This window comes from Notolabrus celidotus, chromosome 23 (genome assembly GCF_009762535.1).
Source record: "Notolabrus celidotus isolate fNotCel1 chromosome 23, fNotCel1.pri, whole genome shotgun sequence".
NCBI lineage: Eukaryota > Metazoa > Chordata > Actinopteri > Labriformes > Labridae > Notolabrus > Notolabrus celidotus.
In genome coordinates, this window is record NC_048294.1 from 23466735 (window position 1) to 23489720 (window position 22986).

The 22986-nt window shown below is 40.3% G+C and overlaps 1 protein-coding gene across 4 annotated transcripts in view; it reads right to left on the bottom strand.

Annotated features, from left to right (window-relative positions):
* Positions 1–13384: 13384 nt before the first annotated feature.
* The window catches only part of LOC117807607 (RAS guanyl-releasing protein 2), a 102064-nt gene continuing 92462 nt past the window's right edge, over positions 13385–22986 (bottom strand). For 2 of the 4 annotated variants that reach the window (XM_034676944.1, XM_034676942.1), the window contains 2 exons: positions 20560–20622; positions 13385–14914 (listed from right to left, as the gene is read on the bottom strand). In XM_034676944.1, coding sequence (XP_034532835.1) covers positions 20564–20622 — 59 coding nt within the window. In that variant the 3' untranslated portion in view covers positions 13385–14914; positions 20560–20563. Of the gene's footprint in view, positions 14928–20559; positions 20623–22986 lie in introns of all 4 variants that reach the window. The other 2 variants (XM_034676945.1, XM_034676943.1) reach the window with 1 other exon arrangement.

The following is a 22986-nucleotide window of genomic DNA, read 5'->3' on the forward strand; positions in this document are numbered from 1 at the left end:
TCTTCTTCTTCTACTACTATCTTTTAATGGCGGTTGGCGAACAGCTCCTTGGTGCATTAACGCCATCTTCTGGACTGGAGTGTGGATCATTACAGCTGTACTTTGCTACAACATAGACATAATAGAGAGTAGACGCCGCATCAACCGCTACTACCTATTGGTGCTGACGAGCCGTGGGGCCGCCATCTTGGTCCGGTCACCTGCCCCACTCAGTGTAATCTATGTGACAGGCGCAATTAAGTGTCAGCGCATTTAATCAATCATAACTCGCTGAGTACTAAACTGATTTTCATGCAGGGTTTTTTTTCTGCACACGTCATACATGTAGGTATGATACAGGACACATGGTTCGGCGTATTTTAATATTCATAGTGGGCTTAACAGTAATAGAATATTCTGATATGTGATATATGTGATGTATGATAGGGATTCTGCCGCACAGTGCTCCGCTGCTTCAGTTTACGTTTACAGGTAGGATCATGGGTAGGATGACCGGACCAAGATGGCGGCCATATTTCTTGCGCCCCAGCAGCCAATGCGGCGTCTACTCTTTATATGTCTATGGGTGCTTCTCAAAGCTCTAAACGTCCATCCTCGCATCTCTTCATCGCGTCTCTTCCTCGCGTCTTAGTCCAGCCCACCAGAGATGCGAGGAAATGAAACCAGAGGAGAGAGGAGAGAGGAGATTTGTATTTAGAGAAATGAGACGTCCTCTCCTCCGGAGCGTCACATGAAGCGACGTCGGTTTGTGATGACGGCTTTAACTGCTGTTTGTGTCTGTACACATGTTCACTGTAATAACTCTGATCAATATAAACAGTAACAGAGCTCTGTGTCTGTGTTTACCTGTTTAACACACACCTGTTTAACACACACCTGTTTAACACACATGTTCACTGTAATAACTCTGATAGATATAAACAGTAACAGAGCTCTGTCTCTGTGTTTACCTGTTTAACACACACCTGTTTAACACACACCTGTTTAACACACACCTGTTTAACACACACTTGCACATGAAGAGAATCAGCTCTCTGTTTATTCTGTCCTGAAGCATCACGGATCCATTCATCTGTAAAATGCCTCATTATTAAATGATTTATTACTTTAAGGGAAAATATAAATCATTCAACTCTTTTCAAACCCTGTGTTCATTAATGATCAGCCTCATATGAAACTTTATTAACCTGACAGGAAATATAACAAGTGTTTTTCATAACAGACAAACTTTACTGTCAGACTTTTATTCTCTTCATGAAGAAAACAAGAACAAACGGGGAAACTAACAGGAGGAATAACTGATCATATATTCTATCAATGATGTTAGACTCTATTACTCTATTTCCTTAGACAGTGAATCTGACAAAAACAATCAGATATAACAGAATCCATCCTCTGTTATATTGAATTTATGATTTTGCGATCAGTATTTTGTTTTTAAAACTCACATCAAACACTTTTTAATCTCAGCTCATCACACACAGACTGTTTAGAAACCAACGAATGTTTATGGTCTGTTTCAGGGCACCCTTAGTGACTGTTTTAAGGTCTGTTTCAGGGCACCCTTAGTGACTGTTTTAAGGTCTGTCTTTTCTCTGTTATTAAACTCAGCTGATGTTAAGTTTCGGTTAAGTCCGAGTCGCTGCAGCGTCCAATCGGTGAGTGATATTGGATAAGGGGGCGTGTCTGTCAGAGAAAAGACTTCCGCAAAGTCTGCTCTTGTGTTTCCTCGATTATCCCTCCTCCGATCAGTCTCTTCGCTCCTCTCTCCTCCAGCAGCGTTTAGAGCTTTGGGACACAAGGTAAAATGGCGCGTCAGTAAGTACTTCCGGTTCAGCCGAGGAGCGAGGAGACTGCAGTTTAGAGCTTTGAGATGCACCCTATGTGCTATACCCTTCTTCTTCTTCTTCTTCTTCTTCTTCTTCTTCTTGGGTTTTTATTGGCGGTTGGCAAACAACTTCAAGGTGCATTAACGCCACCTACTGGTGTGGAGTGTGGATCGGGAACTATTTACTATCTTCTCTAAGAAATAATAATACTGATAATAATAAAAATAAATAAACAAATAAATACAAAGAAACAAAAATAGTAATAATATTTTAAAATAAAAATTAAAGTAACACCTCAAAAACTAAGTCCTCTGAATCAACTTAGTTTTATTCAAAAACTTAGACAAAAATCTATAGCAGCCATCCATTGAATTTCTTTGTAAAATATCAAATATGTTCAATGTCATCTTGTTCTCTCTCAGCCTCCTTATCATTTCTCTTCTTTCCGTATCATACCTTTGACAGTTCATGTACAAAAGTCACATGTTCCTGTTGGATGTTTCCTTATTTTGACTACTATTCAGTCTCGAGTGACCAAAACCTCTGTAATCGATCTGATACCAGTTTTCCTTTGGATTCTGTACAACCACCTTCCTGTTCTTTCCACATCTTTTGCCATTTCTTCCTTATCTTATGTTTAATAATGGTCTTAAGTTCAGCTTTACTGTATGGCACAGTTATTTCAACATTATTTCTTTTTGTAGCACCCTTTGCATACTTGTCTGCAACTTCATTACCTTTAATTCCTGTATGAGCAGGCATCCACAGAAATATTGCTGTCAGTCCCATCATTTGAATTCTGTATGCTACACCCTCCTATCAAGTCCTATATTTACTAAAAATCCAAATACTGCCCATGTTCCTTTATCCCCTGAATTCCCCTGCAGAATTCCCCTAACATCTAGTTGACTCTTCCAGTGACTCCCTTAGAACCCTCCTTTTCTGACTACACTTTGGACAACTCACCAAAACATGCTCAACAGGTTCCTGACAACTACAATGCTCACATCTCCCTGTTTCATGCTGATTCATAATGATCCAGTCTTGCGCTTCCTCTTCAAGTCACACGAGATCTTGAGAGATTTGACGAGAGTTTGTGCCATAGGCTGTTATTAATAATGGACGTAGTATCCGTGACGTCACCCGTCTGTTTCTGAAGCGCTGTTGTGTCGGCGGGAGCCATATTACTGCCGTTGAACGATTGTGAGGTAAAGAGCCTCCTAGCCAACAGCTACAGCGATCCTGCCCGTCAATCAAGTCAGCTGTGCCTCTCATTGGAAGACTGGTAATCTCAATATCTTTGAAATTACAGCGTTATGCAAAAAATCACCCCCCGTACAGTGTGTGCCGATCGAGAAATGAGCTATCCAAGCTACACTAATCTTTTGAACCAGACTGTAAACATGTTTATTTCTGCTGTAAAGATCGTCTTCTTTGAATTGGTGTGTATGTGGTTTCCGGTACTCCCGGAGCCAGCCTCAAGTGGACACTTGATGAACTGCCATTTTTAGCACTTCTGCATTGGACTCATATTTTTAGACCGGAGGTTGCCGCTTGGTTTGTGCACTGCTCCCTCTGACACACAGGAGATTCTTAGAAAATATCCTGCAAGTGATATGCCATTATTTTTATACCTATAGGGCCCGATCTACTAAAGGTTACGTGTATAAAAACACGTGCAAACTTGATAGCGCGCGCAAAGCTGACGTACTAACCGGGAGCACCGAGGATTGCGTCTTTCAAATGAGCAAAATAGCACTCGCAAATCATTTAGCGTGTTTGCCTTCATGAATATGCAGAATACATGTAGATCATCAGGACGCGCAAAATACTGGGAGGAGGAGATGCAAATGTAATCATTTAGCACACGCAATGTGATTTATCAAACCTGAAGCAGATAGCGAGCGCTGTTTTTGCGTCTATATTTAGCACGTTTGAAAGGCAGGTGCAAACTGGCACAGCGTTACACACACATGGCTGCAGTCACTGTAAAGCTCATCATAACATCGCTTTACAACATGCCCGCAAAAGCTGGGCTTACAAGCATTACTAAATGTTTTAGTCAATCAAACCAAGAGATCAAAATAATAATAATAAAACAACACAAATTCAAAGCAGTTCAGCACCACGGATAGAAACCGTATCATTCTGACACCCACTTTAACTGTTTCATATAATGAGAGCACAGTAGGTCACTGTATCAACAGATATAAAGTTTAGTCAAATTGGCACAGAGGCCCACATGTTCACATACAAACAAAACATCAATATGAAGTACTCGGCCTGATCACCACTGTTTGGACGAGCCTTAAGCTCCGCGGACTTGTCCACGATGCGCTGTATGTCCATTTTCTTTGATCTGTCATTCTCAATAGATAACATGACATGTCAACTCAGTCTCTCCTGTCCCATCGTGCTCATCAAGGGGTTTTTAGTTAGTTTTAACTTGGAGAATGAGCGCTCACTGAGCTGCACCAGGCAGCTCTGCGTAACTCCTCATCTCGTGCTTGCAGCAGTGTGTTGGGGTGAATTGACTCAAACATGTTCCCAGTTCCATTTAAGCTGGTGAATCTTTGGGACAGTTGCTGGATGATGATATCAGGCATTAAAAACGTTCACCCGAAAGTTGCTCCCTGGGACAGTGAGGCGACTGTCTTCATCCAAGTGACGCCTAACTTTTCTAGAGCAAGAGTGGCAGACTAAGCCTCATCAAATCGCTCTCTAAACTCCATCAAAACACTGATTGCGTTTTGGAGTAGAGTAGATGCGTTTATTTCATTGGCAGATCTTCTGTTTTTTCGGAGTTCACCGATGTGTTTATTTCCCTCCTCCACAGAGACCTCCAACTCCATGACTTCAAACTTCATTTATCACTGAAGGCCACCCTGTTTTCTCAAACTCTCTATGGTGACAGCCGATAGCACACGCAAAATCCTCGTAAAATAGGGCGGTCCACACCACTTTTGCACTCGTTATCATTTGCGCACGCAGTCTTAGTAGATCACCCACAACACGCCCAGAAATAACACGTGCAAAATTACTATTTACACACGCAAATTAGCGCTTGTTATTTGGGATCTTAGTAGATCAGGCCCATAGTCTTTCCTATGAGCGTGATGTGACCCAGTTTGAATATATGGTCGGACTGGTCTAAGAGTATTGAATCTATAGTATGAATAGTGTTGAATGCCTTCAGTTTTTCAGTGTTGCCCAGCAGAGCTAACAGGTCCAGGGCCTCTTCCCCACTGGGTTTCTGTGGCAGAAGTTAAATTTTCTTAAAGCAATATTCATCATAACTGATTCTTCCCTAATGAGGGCTCCAAACCCCCTACAGTGTTGAGTGCTTCGCCAGAGTCAGCAATGAGCTTAATGCAATTAAGGCTGCAGCCGTCACATGGAGCTCCTTCGCGTTTGTGAAAAGACTGTTTGCCCAGCTGCTTCTTAAATGTGGACAAGGCCAGATAAGCAGAGTTAGAGCGCTCGAGGCCCTGGAGAACATTTGACTTGATTCGCATGCTTTCGTTTTCATTTATGCTGTTTGAATTTAAAGATTACTCTGAGTACCCGCTGGTAATTTACATTTAGTGCAATTATGACCTGGGAGTATTTTTTCCCAACAGCTACGTCAAGACAAGTAAAAGTGGCAAGCAATCACAACGGAACTCAGAATGTGCCTGCAGAGAGTTGGTGCTGCAGTGATACTGGAGGGTCTACCTAAGATTGTTGGTGTGTGGGCGAAAGAGAGGCTGGAAGAGGACTGTCAGCTTATAAAAGCAAGCATGAAGAAACATTTCATTTGAATTCCAGGGTGTATCCGTATGTGCGTATGCAAAGGCTTGATTTTATGAGAAGTAACGTGCAAACAACAGAGGAATGTAGTGCTGTTATCTGCATTGTGATGCTGCATTGTGATTCTCCATAAACCCCTGACAGAGGCTCTGTTTTGTGCCACATCACTGGCAGCGCTCCCACCTCTCTGGTAGGAATCCTTCCTCTCAACACACACGCTCACACACACTTCTCGCCTCACAGCTCAACAGTGCCCCCATGTGGTCGCTCACAGACATGAACCCCCCCCTTGGCTTTGGCAGGAGGTTAACAGCTCCAGATGCTTGCAGTCCGTGCACCACACGGGGACAGCATTGCAGATGCAGGTGTCATGGTGTGTTCAAAAAGATGAGCAGACGTCAAATTGTAGCGGAGCTTGGCGGCGGTCCCAGTTTTTGATGAGAGGACATCAAATCAATAATCTGTTCATTAGTCTTACAAGAGGAAATCTAAGAGTGATGTGCTGCTCAAACAAATCAATACTGCATGTAGTTACTCATTGAGCCAAATCTTTTTCTGCATCCATGATAACCTCTTATGTGTATCTATAGCTGCTAAAACGCCTTCCTGCCAATATCTCTGGCACAAATAGCCTTCTCTATTGCCTATCAGGGTAATGTGCATTGCAATCTCTGCCTAATTGCTCACATCTATAGACCTGCACCATCTGCTGAGGGGGCAAGAGACATATTCTCAGAATGTGTTTCAACTATCAAGCTTCAAATCTTTCCTATCCCTGCAATCAAGGTTGCAGTGTGAGCGTGCTAACAATGACTGAGGTTATTTCCCTCCCTCTTGCCATCATTACTATGTAATTAGCTGCGGTGCTATTCAATTTCCCTCATTTCAGACTTTTCAGATCAATATCACGCAGGCTGCCTGCTAAATGGCCGTGCTTCGAGGAGGGTTTTTCTATAGCTGAATGGGAGGTATCAATCACCGGGCTAAAGGAGACGTTGGGTGCTGTAGGAGGCGATGGCCGCACACACTTTCAGGCACAATCGTACAGGCTTTGGAGGAAAAGCAGGCGTGGAGAGATATGTGATATTTCAAAGAGGGTATTATGTTAGAGTGTCAGGTTTACGACATGGCGCCCGCTTCTTTTTGTCTGCCATGTATCGACCACTATTGAGGTAAAGACACAAATCTGCTTTTATGGCCTATGAGGACATCTCCCGGCATGTCGTGTCAAGGGAGGAAGTTTGTTTCTCTTCTTCGTGTGGTCTGCTGACTCTTCCTTTGGGTCCTCTTCCTCTTGTGGAAGTGCTTCTGTGACAACTTCAGCCGTAATAAACAAAGTTAAAACCTGTGATAAGGTAAGAAAGATACATTTATTGGGCAGTCTTGAGAGTATTTCATATTCTTACTTTATTTTCTGTTGTTTCTGTCAAACTGCAGCAGTGTGTTGAACAGGGCCGTGTCCAGACTGGGGCACTGACGAATGCAGGGGTGGCATGAAGTATGTGTGTATGTGTAAGCATTTATTTACCCGTGTTATCCCTGACTAATCATATCTACATTAACAAATATATAGTCTCAGTGACGTTACCTACGGGTTTCTAATGAGGCTTTTTGAGGACCAACAATGGCGGATGCCCTGTTGGAAATGCTGACTCAGGCTAACTCTTCAGTCATCTTTAAATCAAAGCAGATGAGTTTAATAAAGAACTTACTCCCCATAAATGATGTATGAGCAAAGGAAATGAGATACTTTAGATCCAGTGATGGACAGTAACATAGTAAATGTACTTAAGTACATGTTTTGAGTATCTGTACTTTACTTGAGTATTATTATTTGGGGAACTTCTTACTTTTACTCCATTTAAAGACAAATATCATCATTTAGACTCCTCTACATTTCTATCAGTGCTCTAGTTACTCTCTACTTTATCTTTGAAGTCAGCTGATGAGTCTTCTTTTCTGAAATCAGATCCCAAAGACCGTGTCCTTGTGTTTGGATTGTCTCAGTGGTGTAGCCGTACCTGGGTTGAGCGTAGATCAAACGTTCTTCAGATCAGTGCGTTCATGTAGTCGTGGTGATGATGGCTATGACTGAGAAGGATGATGATTCTCTACCTGAGCACCACGGCCATATTTTAAACCCACGTTTGAGGTTTTTGAAATAAAGAATGATTGTTTGTATTGTTGTAAATCTCTGATCTGTTTACCACACAAACTTCATCACAGCCTCCAAAACATCAGCATCTAACCTGAGAAAGCATGTGGAGGTCTGGAGCTAACACACTGCTTTGATTCCAGAGGAACATTGTAAACTTGTCTGTGCTTGTAGTAACTTAGTTTAGATTTCATGGTAGACTTTTTAGATATGAAATCCTGTTTTCTAGAGAAACAGAACGGAGCAGAATGTTCACACATGCATTCTTGACTGACCTCATGCTTTGTGAAAATATGTTTAGAGATATTCTAAAAAGTACTTTGAATACTTCAGTATTTTTAAATGCAAGTACTCAAGGACTTTAACTCAAGTCATAATCTGACTGAACAACTTTCACTTGTGTTGGAGTAATGTTTGACCAGGAGGATCTTTACTGTGACTGAAGTCCTGAAGATGTGTACTTTGTCCACCACAGCCTAGATCAGAACTGTTTTCGGTATCAGGCTGTGAACTTGCTATCCCGCTGTAATTGCGGGCATTTTAACATGGGTGTTAATGGGGATTCCTAGGCCTTTGGAGCCAGCCTCAAGCGGACAGTCTAGGAACTGCAGTTTTTTGCACTTCATTTTTCAGTAGAGGGGTTTGCTGCTTCGTGTACATGTGTTGTAATAAACTGTATGTTGAACATTTCTCCATAGAGAAAGTTTAGTTCACTCTAGAGTATATTGGCACAGTTTGTGAAGATTAAGTTGGTGCTTTTATTTTGCAGTTATAGTACAGAAAGTTTACACCTTTATTTATAGAGGAGAAGACAGTGGATAGTGTAGGAAACAGGAGCAGGGTGGGGGGAATGACATGCAGGAAGGAGGCCACAGGCTGGATTTGAGCCTGGGTCACCCGCTTCATGGGCGCACAACTTAACCATTTGGCCAGGTCTGCGCCCAGTTATTGCTATTTTTAGTGCTTTTATTTATCTTAGACTCTTATCTTTACTTTTCTCATTGTCATTACTGCTTATGTTTTATCTTGAATTTACTTATGTCTTAAATATTTCTCTTTGTTGTTCATTTACACTACCAGTCAAAAGTTTGGACACACCTTCTCATTCAGTAGTTATTTTCCACATTGTAGATTAATACTGAAGACATCAAACACATTAAGAAGGCAAGTTATTATACAAATGAACTCTTGACAAGGCTCATGTTCATTAGAAACCATTCCAGGAGACCACTTCATGAAGCAGACTGAGAGAATACCAAGAGTGTGCAAAGCTGTCATGAAGGAAAAAGGGGGCTACTTTACAGAATCTAAAATATAAAACAGATTCTGCTTTGTTTAACACTTTTTGGTTCATTCAGTAATTCCATATATGTCCTTTCATAGTTTTGATGTCTTCAGTATTAATCTATACTGTTTATAATAATAACAATAAATATAAACCCTTGAATGAGAAGGTGTTTCCAAACTTTTGACTGGTAGTGAACATGTGTTGTAACATACTGCATGTTGCACAGTTTTCCATTGAGAAAGTTTAGTTCACTTTAGAGTATATTGGCACATTTTGTGAACATTGAATTGGTGCTTTTATTTTGCAGTTATAGTACAGAAAGTGAGAGTTCACTAACTACAAACATTTATTGTATTTTTGGTGCTTTTATTTATTTTAGACTTGTATCTTTACCTTTCTCATTGTCTTAACTTTTTGTTGTATCTTTTATTTACTTACTTATTAAATATTTCTTGTTGTTGTTTATTCATATACATTTTATTACAACTGTTGTGCATTAGTCTCTACTTCTAAATCAATTTCTATTTTATACTAATCATTATATATTTGATTTGTATTTTTTTCAATCCCTGTCTAGCACTTTGAATGACATCTGATTTGTATGACAGGTGCTCTATAAATAAAGCTTATTGATTATGTGTTCAGGTTTTCTACTCTCTCTACTTCCTCCACATGTTTGATTTTGTAACCTTTGACATGCTGTAAGCTTGGCCCATGCTTATGATTGACTGTGAATTCACACCTTTAAATGTAGCTATATATACTAACACTGTTATCTGACTTAGTTAACACATTTACATCAACACATCTAAAGACATAAAATTGCCTTGAATGTTCTCATCTTTGTGGATTTATCTAGACATTACCTCAGACTTCACAGCTACAGGAAAATAAATGCATCAGAGCTGCATAATCATGCGGTTAACACTATATGCATCTATACGTGTGACCAAGGTCGATGGGCCAAGATACGAACACATCACCTCTGCATTTCATCACCTCGCTGTGAGCAGACACATTCCCACATGAGAGCATTTAACTGCATCATAGCTGTGGGTGAGGTATGAGCCGACTCACAGGCTGGATATAGCCGGATCAATGTCCTCACATTGAACCGAACATACATACAGAGAGAGGCAGGCAATCAGAGGCCCAGACTGACTTCATCCCTGAGAGTAACTAGATGTGGCATCTACTGCAAGGCTCATTCAGGGCTGGTTATTAATATCTATAATAGACAGTCAGAGGACACTGCGTCATGGTCACAGCGAGGGCAGTATCAGAAGTGTGTGTGTGTGTGTGTGTGTGTGTGTGTGTTGACATTTGTAGAATTGATTCTAACATGAAGACTATTTGGAGGGAAATGTGGAAAGATGTTTTTTTTTATCTGCAGCTGCTCTGAAACGGTTGGCAAGGACTGAGTTTTTAAAAGATGAAAAAGTAGGTGCATCAATAAGTAACCGAGTGCTGTGGGCTATTCTCACTGAGATTTAATGGACTGTTTTGTATTTAAAGTACGCAAACATCTCAAAACCACCTCAGTGTGGGTAGTATGGGAGGTAGAACCTTCAGTTATCAGGCCCCTCTCCTTTGGAATCATCTACCAGTCAGAGTCCGGGAGGCAGACACCCTCTCTACTTTTAAGAGTAGGCTTCAAACTTTCCTTTTTGATAAAGCTTATAGTTAGAGCTGGATCAGGCTTGGACCAGCTCTTAGTTATGCTGCTATAGACTTAGACTGCCGGGGGAACTGACACACTTGGACCCTATCTCACCCCCTTCCCCCCAACCCCCTCATCACTTACTTTAACTCTCCCTGTCCCATTAAAGTTACTTACCATAGTCCTTTCTGGAGTCCCTGAGCTCCCTTGTCTCATAGGTTCCTCTGAGCTGCCGTAGACGTCCTCCTGCTGTGGACGTTCCAGACTCCAGCTGATACGGACGTGCTGGACTCCAGCGGCAACAGCTACTACTACTCGTCTCATCACTATCACCGCTCCCTCTCTCTCTTATTCTCCTCTATCCCTCTTTCCAGACCCAACTCGGTCGAGGCAGATGTCTGTCTAACATGAGTCTGGTTCTGCTCGAGGTTTCTGCCTGTTAAAGGAAGTTTTTCCTCGCTGCTGTAACTAGCTAAATACTGCGAGGTTACAATATTACAATGTTACAATGTCATTACCAGACGCTTTTATCCAAAGCGAAAGGTGCAATGCTCATGGTGGATTAAGGTGGGGTCAGACTGAGTCTTATCCTGTCTTTGTGTTGGGTCTTTGTTCATATTTTGAGTGGTCTAGACCTGCTCTGTTTGTAAAAGCGTCTTGAGATAACGTTTGTTGTGATTTGGCGCTATACAAATAAAGATTGATTGATTGATTGACCTCTTTGTTTTATGTTTAATTCAACTGGACTTTTTTGTGTGTGTGCATGTGTGTGTGTGCATGTGTGTGTGTGTGTGTGTGTGCGTTATCTTACAGGTTTAATGTGTGCATTTTAACTTTTGTGGTATTCTGATATGTTGGTCCATGTTTAGTTGGTCCAACTCCGGACATATTGCTCGATTATGCTGAACGGCACTTTAATGCGTTTACTTGCACTTTTGTATAACTTACATGTGCTCTTGTGATGTATTGTTGTTTTCTTTGTCATGCTATTATTATGTGCTGTTTCCATGAACTCTGTTTTGACCTGCCGGGTACTAAAGATAAAAATTAGCCTAATGGCTAACTCTGGCATATTAACATTGATGAGACGCTGAAATGTTTAGGGGTGAGCCCGACTAAGGATTTGCTTAGTGGAATCTGATTCATCAGATTTTGCCCATAGTCGACGAATAGTGGAATGTTTGTTGTTTTTCCTTATTGACCCAAAGTCTGCATGATGGTGACCGCATGACAATATTACACATAACCCTTTACAATTAAGAGACTCGTAGCTTAAAGTAAAAGGGACAACAGAATATTATAAGTATAAAACTTAGATTTTTAAAATCTATATTACAAAAACAACGAGGTGATGAAGGAGAGAAAACTCAAATAAGGCCACCATCCGTTAAACATGGAACAACACGCCACTATAGAATAAGGAATCAGGAGATATTTAAACAGTGTTCACACAGCAGAGAGCAGCACTGTGGAGGGTAGTTTGTCCAACTTAAGTCTAAACATGTTTATAATGTTCAAAATCAAACCTGAACCAGCTAAAGGGTTTTTAAATCTCTTAACAGAACCTTTTAAAACAGTCTTTCATCGCGTCTTTGTCCACTTGAGTCTTTTCAAACTGTACGCGAGGAAAACCATCATGTGTACGGGCAGAAGTGCGCTCCTTGCTTTGTTGACTGTAAATCCTGTCTTTGAGAATATCCTCTCTGATGATGTGGAGGTGGATGGGATGCTGTGGATTGTTTTTGAGGCTTCAGACAGCTTTGGGTATCCCTCCTCATTCTTTTGGCCCCGTACAGTTTTTGTGTGGTCCGGTAATCCTTGATCTCACAGCCCTCTTCATGAAGCTGCTCCTCATCTTCATCACTATTTTTTAGGATCAACTGAAGTTTTATTTTCTGACATTTTGAGCTACCATGAACGTAGAAATATTTAAAGACCAGCTGAGGTACGTCTGCTCCACAGGTCCCCTCTAAATGGGAGAGTCCACCTTTAATTACCAGGGGAGATTTAATTACCACTTTAAGGAGATTTAACACTTCAAGAGCTGTTCTCAGAATTACATTAAATAAGTCTAAATTTATATCAAAATAGGCTATATGAGACACTATTTTTATGGGAAACAGGAAAATAATGTAAAATTAGACATTGAGCACCCCCATGGTTTGAATGGAATGATCCACATTTCATATGCAAATATTCGACTATGAGATTGGCGGTCGACTAAGGCTCGTTAGAACAAATCGTCCAATATTCGACTATTTGGGGTCACCCCTAGAAATGTTCAATAATATGCCCTTTAAATAAATAAATAAAAATTTAAAATAAATCAAATTAAAGTAACAATGCAGAGTCAGACTCAGGCTGTACAACTATCAAGAAAAGAACTCTTTGACCTGTTAGGTGCGTTTTTCAGGTTAAGTTTTAAAGGGATTTATTGCTCTGAGGTTTTCATGTCTCGCACATTTATTCTTCAAGTTAAAATCTGAAAATAACCAGAGTTGCCAGCTTCCATTTGAAATTACCACTATTATCAGTGTAGTGTAGCACTTAAAGTATCGTCATTTTTAGATAAAAGCTTCTGCTTAAGCTGTAAATTTCCTCTCCACCAGTGGAGAAACACACACCTTTGATTCAATGGGACAAAAAAGGAAACATGACCGCTGTTTGAGGACAAAACATTTTCTTTCATTCCTGTTATTCACAAAGAATCTTATCAGAACACATATTAGAGTAATGCCTGCTGCTTTTAATACTGAGGAATTGTCAAGGGACCACAAGGATTAGCACAACATCAGTCTGAAAGATTCATTCACACAGCAAACATCCGTCGTCAGGCAAGGAGCGACACAGAAGGACCGGCAGCTATTCGGCTTTTTATACAGAAAAATAAATACCAGCGATGCAAGGAGTCTCATTCATTGACAAACCAGCAGTTGACAGTATGGCACTCAAAGTCAGAATTCATCTCTCCACAGGCACAAAGCGACGAAAACATTTCCCCTCTGAGGGAATCTCAAGACTTCATGTTTCCTTAATAAATGATAAGTTGGCGTGCTACATTTAAAAATTGAAAAATCCTCAGCAACCGAGACGTCTGGCCGCAGAGTAGAGCTGTGAAGAGGAAGCATGCAGGATACAAACAGCAAAATACTTAACTTGCATCAAAAAAGATTCTCAGGGAAATAATATATTTATACACTGCTGTCAAATAAAAAGCCTCATTACTCCAGTTTTTGGCAGGCGTATATTTTGACTGATCGCCTCAGAGCTTCAAAGCTCATTCAAAACCAATCAGAAGGAATCAGCAGGAAGTTAAAACCAGTTTCCTCCTCACTGCTGTCGACATAGTCACGCAGGGTGTTTGAGTTTTTCATCCAACAGCAGAGTTTTAGTCTTTTTGCTACATTCACAGGACTGAAGAGGATGCATCATCTATCAGTGTACAGGTACAAGACAGTACTGCATACTGGGAACAACACAACAGCAATAACTACAGGACAGTCACTGATATTCTGAGAAACCACAGAAATATTACATTCCAGTCCATCGTTATAACGTCCACAGAGTCGTTTCACACATTTCTCTTTTTGGAAAAAGTAATTGTTTTTTTCATCAAGCTTCAGACGAGTACCACAAATCGAGAATACTTTATCTGACATCAAAATTGGTCCCATCATTGATCCATTAAAAATAAAAAAAAAACAGGTAAGGAATAAAAGTCTTCATGGATAGAGAAGACAGTAGCTTCTAGTCTGGGTGGCAGTTTACATTCTTATAATAACAGCACCCCTTTAATGTTGTAAAGAAAAAAGTACACTGCTTTTTTTTTATCTTACAGAAAAACATTCAAATCAAAACCTCCACAAACTTTATCATTCCAGTGAGAAAATACAATTTGTGGATTATTTTGGAAGTTTCACATAAACACTTTTGGTTAACAGAGAATCTAAAATGTACACAGAAACCACACTTTCCATTCACATTGGTCGTCATATTCCTGGGAGTTGTCTGGACTTGCTGTTGCAGGTTGTTTCCACTGTGTGGCAGCATGTAGGTATCCTGGCTTGTGTTCAGTGCATTTCCTCCTCAGTTTTGAGGGCTGTTAAACTGACATACTGTTGCACATTCTGTGTCTGGCTCCCCCGACAGCCGCTCGTTTGGCTTCTTGCACACACCAACCCATCGGAGGGATTCTAAAATAGAGAGCTGGATACTGTCACTGGCCTGGTCATCAAAATCACATTTAAGTTCAAGGATCCTGCAGGGAACTGTGACACAATGACTGAGAGCTGGATGATATTATCTGCATGAAAACACATTGCACTGTCATAAAGTGAATAAGGCTAGATCCCTTGTTAAGAAGGATGTGACCCCTCACCGTGATTGGCCTTCTAAAGCCCACACACATTCAGTGTTTGTGAGTTGGTTTGCAGAAACCCACACAGTGTTATTGATCATGGGTTTATGCACTTATTAATTATGATGGCAACAAAAATGTCCTTTAAATGCCTGCGTCAAAACCATTAACTGTATATAAAGATGGATGACATGACCTAAAGTGCAACCAATATACCCCCTAACCAGGCTCAAACATCTGGCACTGGCGATGTCATTTGAAGTCTGCACAGCAGGAGTCGTTTGATCTACATCCCGCCCCTCCCACTTACCCAATCACACGTTAAAGTCACTTATTAAAGGGTAACATCCCTCACATCAGCACAGATTACAGCACAACAGCTTCTTGTATTAATGTTCAGACATACTGACTGCTATAGATACCTTTTTAGTCTTGCTTTTAACTGAGTTTAATTCTTATAACAGTCTAATTTCACCTTACTTTACTTTATCTATTTATTTATCATATAGTTCAAATTTTAGCCACTTTTTATTTATTTTATTCTATTGATTTATTTATTCATATATTTATTTATTTGAAGTATAGCATCTTATTTTCTTTTAATGGTTTAATATTTTAGTGTTTTATTATCTTAGAAATGTATTTTATTTTGGTGAGTTTAATTTCCTGTGTTGAGTTTTAAAGCTGGGGTTGGTAATCAGATTTAGATACACTTTTTGTCATACTGGTTAAAATGATCTTTATGTCCTGATGGCAATCAATACATGATGTGTTCCTAAAAAAGAGTGAAAAAAACCTGCTATCTACAGCCGGAGTTAACCTGAGAAAACACCAACCAATCACTGTGTTTTGGCTCCCCAAATTTTAAACCAATCAAATCCCGTCCAGCCGTTCTGCCCTCCTCCTGCGCGTACATTTCCCCGGCGTGCACTCCTCTGAGTCCCCGTCTCCTGCCTCTGCTTCCCCTGACTCTATTTACTGCCCCTCTCGCTCGTCCTCGGGCCTGTCCCCTCTGACCTGATGAGGTGCTTTGCTCAGGACTGTAGTCCGGATCAGAGTCTAAAAAGCTCTCACCAACAAGCAGAATAATTAATGACGTTCAGTAAGTCCTACAGAAAATATATATTTATTGTAGCGTCCGTCCGGACGCTGTAGTGATGACGAGCCGATTCGTGAACACGTTGAGCTTTAATAACCGGTCACTGTCGGCCGTGATCACGCCAACCAACAAAGCAACAATCAATGTTTGAATGAATGAAGAACTTCTCCTCTTGTCTCTCCTCTCTCCCACTCACACACTCTACACCTCTCCTGATGCCTTCACTGACCGTCAACACTGTAGGAATTAAGAACATCTACACTGAACATGTTTAACAAACAGTAGAGCTGTTACAGTATTATATATGTGTTATAACTTTTCTCCTGATATCGTGTCACCAGTACAACTGGATAATGCTAGCATGATAGTTGTGAGTACTAACAGCAGCCATGTTTGTTTGTGTTTTTAACTTTCACTATGATAATGTTTTGGTGAGGACCGGTTTTGAATCAGTCACCATCATATGGTCGAGAATCAGTGGCGCTCATGCATGTGAGAGGGGGGGGCGTCGTTTTGGAGGAGCTCCGAGGGAGGAGGGGAGGGGTTAGACAGAGTCATGAGGAAAAGCTACATTTAAATTCATGCTGGTTTTCCGAGACTACCAACCCCAGCTTTAACATCTTATTTTTCCTCCAGTGTTTCCTCATGAAGAAATCATGAGAGCATTGCCTCAGTTCGTTCAACAACTTATTTATTTATTTATTTATAATTACTATTATTATTATAATTATTATTATAATTATTATTATAATTATTATTATTATTATTATTATTATTATTATTATTATTATTGCGTATAAGACAAGATAAGATATTACTTTATTGATCCCTGGGGGGAAATTCAGTTGTTGCAGCAACCCAGACATAAGTACAATCAAGAATACGTTTAAATAACTAAAAATAAAATAGATAAATAAAGAGAATACAAATTCAAGATATATAAAAATGTTACAAGTGAATTAAACAGTAGTAATGATAGGCAGTATTAAAAAAGTCTCAGTAGTGACCATAGACTGTATAAAATATAGTATCCGTGACGTCACCCATCTGTTTCTGAAGAGCTGTTTTGAAGCCAATCAGCAGCGGCAGCCATATTGCTTCTGTCGAGCCAGTGTGACGTAAAGAGGCGGGCTTTGAGCCTCCTAACCAACAGCTGCAGTGTTCCTGCAGGCAGCTGTGCCTCTCATTGGAAGACTAGTAATCTCAATATCTTCGAAATTGCCGAATTAGAAAAAAATTAACCCCCCTCACAGTGAGAGGACATCGAGAAATTAGCTATTCAGACTACACTCATCTTTTGTACCAGGATGTAAACATGTTTATTAATGCTGCAAAGATCGTCTTTTCCCCATTCATGTGTATGTGACTTCCGGTACTTCAGGAGCCAGCCTCAAGCGGATCCTCGATGAACTGCAGCTTTTAACACTTCCGCATTGACTCATATTTTTAGACCGGAGGTTGCCGCTTGGTAGTGACAGGTTGACATGGTGAGATTATGGTTTGGTTATGACAGATTAAGCAATACAATAAATAAATAAATATGGTTTTATACTATGACTAAGTTGTAGTTAACAATAATAATTAATATAACAAAGACAATGATGTAATATAACGTAATATGCATTATAATGGCATCAGCAGCCAGAGAGCCAGTACAGGATGAGATGATGAAAACATCATATAATGTGTTCTTAACATTAGGATTGTGGGGTGGGTTTGGCGTCAGGGATGTGGTTGGGATTAGGATGAGGGGTCATTTTATTTTTAATTTTGTGTGTATCGTTTTTTTAAAAATTATTTTAAGTTTTTTTTATGTACAGCACTTTGTGTTGCAATGTCATTGTATGAAAAGTGCTTTATAAATAAAGTCTGATTGATTGATTGATTGATTGATTGATTGATTGATTGATTGACTGATTGATTGATTGATTGATTGATTGATTGATTGATTGATTGATTGATTGATTGATTGATTGATTGATGATTGATTGATATAGAAGGTGCTTTTGTCATAGGTTCTCTCACTGTCCCTCCTGACTCAGCTAATCTGGTTTATACAGGCCCAGCATTTGTCAACAGACCTGTATATCATTGCGTCATAACCCTATATATAGCACCTAGCATACTAATTAAAAGTAAACATTAAGAAAATACAACACTTGGACACATTCAGCAAAATAAGAACTAACCATAATGGTGAAAGTTATTTTTGACGGGGTGCTGGTTTAGCTCAGTCGGAGGAGCAGGCGCCCCATGTAGAGACGCTATAGTCCTTGTCACACTGGTTGTATGATCAGATCCAGTGTAGTATTTCATGCATGTCACCCCCCCATGTTTCCTGTCTCTATCAAGCTTATGAAATGAAGCAAACTTCATATGTTAACATGGAGGAGGAAGGCTATGCTGCAGCCAATCAGAAGGGAGAGCTCTACATATTTTGGCTTCTCTTTTAGGGAGCTGTCATGTCATCCATCTTTTTACACCGTTGACGGTCAAAACACAATATTTCTGTTGGTATTGTCTCGTTCTTTATCATAAAATCATCATATAGTAAGTGAAACAACCATAAACTAATGCCTCATTTTGCCCATAGCAGTTTGCTCTTGCTGTGCTCTTGTGTGATACCAGCCCTGTTTTGTTGTTCAGCTATATTGGACCTAATAACAGAGACGTACTGATATTATATCTTCAAATTGACATGGAAGTCGGGACCCCCTAAGGTGTTACAAAATAAGTAGCAGGGAATGTAATTTGACAGTCCAGAGGAACAGTTCAGCGGTGTAAAATCAGGTTTAATTCTTCCTGTCTTCTCCAATCACTGCATTTGTCTTTTAAAACACTGATTAGTTTTACTTGGACTGCCCTGTAAAGAAGTGTCAAATCAAACAAAATGAGAAGAGAAAATCTCTCTTTGACTGTACTGTTTAAATCTGGAGCTCATATGCAACCTGTAAAGAGAAGTTAAAGTGCTATAACTCAAAAAGATCAGAGGACAATACGACATGAAGTTATTTCCAGTGTAACTGCACTCATAAATATCTTTACTGCTGACAGATTGTCGAAGAGAAGTTTTAGAAAATAAGATTATTTGCATTCTTGCAAAGTCTTGGATGTGACGTTTGATACTGTAATCACTTCTGCTTGAGTATGTTAGGCTACAGCCAGCTATCTGTTGGGTTAGCATAGAAGAAAATGTCTGCTAAACGTCTACTCTTTATGTTTAGATGAAACAAAGAAGATACAGTATGTAAGCTAGTGAGCTGGCTACAAATTTAGCATGCACACATGACTATGCTAGTTTTTCTCTTTACCTTACTGCTGGACGATATTAAAAATCATGTTATCACAATAAAATATTTCATATCAGTCGATATTGATAATTATCACAATAAATATCAAATAATGATTTCATTTAAATGTAAAGTCAGATTTTTGCTCCTGAGTGAAAGTTGAAGACAGTTTGTTAGTTTGTATCTGGATTGAGTTTTCTGATGAACTTCTTGAATCCATCATTTCTGATGATGCTAACAGGAAGCAGATCTTTAATGTAAAATGAGATTTTTGTGAAGTTTTAGTTTGTAGATTCTTATTTTTTTCAGTTTGAGCTTATTTCCATAATTTGATTTAAATTGTGTACTGTGTATCAGTTTTTTTTACTGAGTATTGTTTTGAGTTGTGCTCTCCCCTTTAAGGTTATTAAGGGTTACATGCAGAGTGATGTTGTTTCCCACAGTGCAGTGAATGCATCACGGTTATTCAGTGTTCAGTTGTCCTATGGTCTTGATGCAGACGTTATCTCTGTGCTCTTCCTTTACCCACATCCTGAAAGTTTATTTAATGAAGTGTATGAAGTTAATAGTTAACTCAGTGTCAGACTAACGACTCTGCTTTGAGCTGCTAGGTTTGAGTTTTCTTCAGTGTCACTGTCGCTCGCTCCAGCTGTGTTTACATTCCGCTCCGAATGTCTTTAAGCCCCGCCTACCTCTAACCCTGCGACATGATTGGCTGTTCAATGCAGTCTTCTTCTTCTGTCTAATGTTGGGTGGCAACTAGTGAGCTCATTAGCGTCCCCCTTTTCCAGTGGTTGGGAGGGGTAATTACAGGATTATTTATATCTAATTTGTATCAAACATTTGTCATATTTATATCAAGAAAAATTATTTCATGATAATTATCGTGATCAAATTATCGCCCAGCCCTAGTTTAACTCTACACAAAAAAGCAACTGAGGACATTTTTACAAAGTAAAGGAGGAACTTTGCTTAAAAGTCTTAGCAGGAACCCTGGCGTCATTGAAGGTAAATAAGAAACTGAGGTAAAAACTGAACATCAATGAGATGAGAGAACTTCTCTCTAACAGACAAAGCAAACACTTCTCTTACCTGGTTATAGGTGGACGTCAAACACTCCTTCCTCCACTGACTCAATGTCCTCCTCAGCAATCACTAATGCAAACACAGACAACGACGGCAGACAAACGACAAAGAATTAATGACATCGATCGGTTCGTCACATCAACATGCAAACACGGCCTGTGGCTAATGAAATGTGTGGCCTCCGTCTGTTTACCCTGCCAATAGCTTTCACCTTGCAGCATTGTCTCGCCCATTGATCACACAGATTCACACTGGTATAAAAGAGCAGAGCCAGACAGGGCACCTCTTTCACTGAGGTCTGATGAAAACACTAAATCCATGAGTCACTGGCCTCGCCGTGGTGGGCCAATCACATCTCCATTGCAAATGACACTCTTTTGTTTGAGGTATCGTCCAAATGTCAGTACTCGATATGTTTGGTGTTATGAAACCACCTCTACAAATGCAAGTGTTGCAGTGAGAGGACAAATTCAATGGACAGCTTTAGAAAATAAAGATAGATTTTCCTGCCCAAGTTTTTCACGTGTTTGGGATAGTGGGCAGTTTTTTCATGAACATATTGGTAAACTTTATTTTGTCTCATTCCTATGATCAAAAAATGTCAAAAAAAAAAAAAAAAGTTGATTCTGCAGGTTGTTATGAAGAACTTCAACTATCGCTTAGTATTAAAATTAAGATGTAAACTGGAAATTCCAGTTGTACATTTGCCATTAAACACCTACAAGCATCTATTTCTACATGTCTTTGTCCACAGGTGGTGCCAAAATAGCTGCAAACTGAAAATTCCTTTCAGGAGCTTTAAAGGCTGATTTATACTTCTGCGTTGAATCAACGGCGTACCCTACGCCGGGGGTCCGCGTAGCTCCCGTACCTACGCCGAGGCCTACGCACGTAGCTGACGTGCACCTCCTCCAAAATGTAACTCCCCGTAGAGCCGACGCGGACCGCAAGCCCTGTGATTGGTCCGCTCGGCGGCTTTGTCTTTCCCGCATTTACAACACTTCCCGGATCCCGGACATCGGCCGCACATAGGCCGTGTGTTTCATCTCCTCCTCTCTATTCTTCATGTAATCATGTCTGTATGATAAACAGCAACATGTATCAGCTGTAGATTAACAGAACACGCTCTGAATCTCTGTGGAAAAGTAAACAGAGATCGTAGCGGGACCGGAAGCAGGCCGCCGGCTATGAGAGAGACCACACTGCCCTCATGCGTTTCGGCGGAGAATTGCTGCGCGACACGGACACACCAACGCACAAGTATGTGGTGCTCATGTCCGCATCAGCCCCTGCTGCGTAGGGAGACGCTGAGGTATAAATCAGCCTTAAGGCTTTAGCTCCTACAGCATGTGGTGCATATCAGCTTCTAGTGGCAGAATTGGTATTACAACAATAGCCACTTATATAAATGAGTCTGAAAAGTACAATCTTTTCTCAAGACACATTTTATTTTTCCTTTTGAGTAAAAGAAAAGAAACTACGCAAAAGATCCTGTCTAACTTTTAAGCAGCTTTTGATTTCTTTCAACCATTTTTCACTGACAAAATTAAGGTTCATGAGAACTACTATCAAACAGCTCACCAGGGCCCGTATGCATGTCCAGCCATTACACAAACGGGACCGTTAGTGCAATGAAAGGGAGGCTGGTGCAAAACGTTGTATGTCCAGGGAACCTCCTGGAAAACCCTGATCCAACAAGTAAGAATTGCGCATGCCTACTACGCATAAACAACAATAAACATGGCGAGCGGTACCGGTGTGACTGAGAGAAGATCAAGAAGAAATGGACATTTGATTAGAAGAATATAGAATGAACAAACAGCTGTTAACAGCAAGTCAATTCTCAAAGATAACAAGCAAGGAGAAAGGGAAAGTTTGGCTTCAGATCTTGAACTGGGTAAATGTGTGTGGTGTTTCTGAGCACACAGTAGAAAACCTACAACATAAAATAAGAAACATGAAAGCGGCTTTGCACAACAAGCACCGCCACCAACGTGGTCCAGGTGGAGGACCACCTGTCCCTCCATTGAAGGGTGAGGACTTGTTAACGGAGTTGTTTGGGAAGGATTCACTTCACGGTATTGCTGGTAGGTTACCTAAGAATTATATTGCGTCTCCTAAATCTAAATTTGCTGTATATTTCGACATTGTCATACTTCTCCAAAGGATTCGTTCGATCCCTAAATATCCATTGTCTTCGTATATTTCGTCTTAAACGGTAACCCATAAGCACGATGTCCTCCGTCCTTTAACCAGCCTAACAGGTGTGGTAACCCTGCTGTTAGCACCTGTAATGGTGGGGTCTACCTCCATTAAATGTAATGTTGTGTTGGGGCGTTAACCTGGATCATGCATACCGCTAATTGATTTTCTTTATCACCATTAGTACAAACAGCCCGTTTTCATCGCTAATGGCTGGATGTGCATACAAGC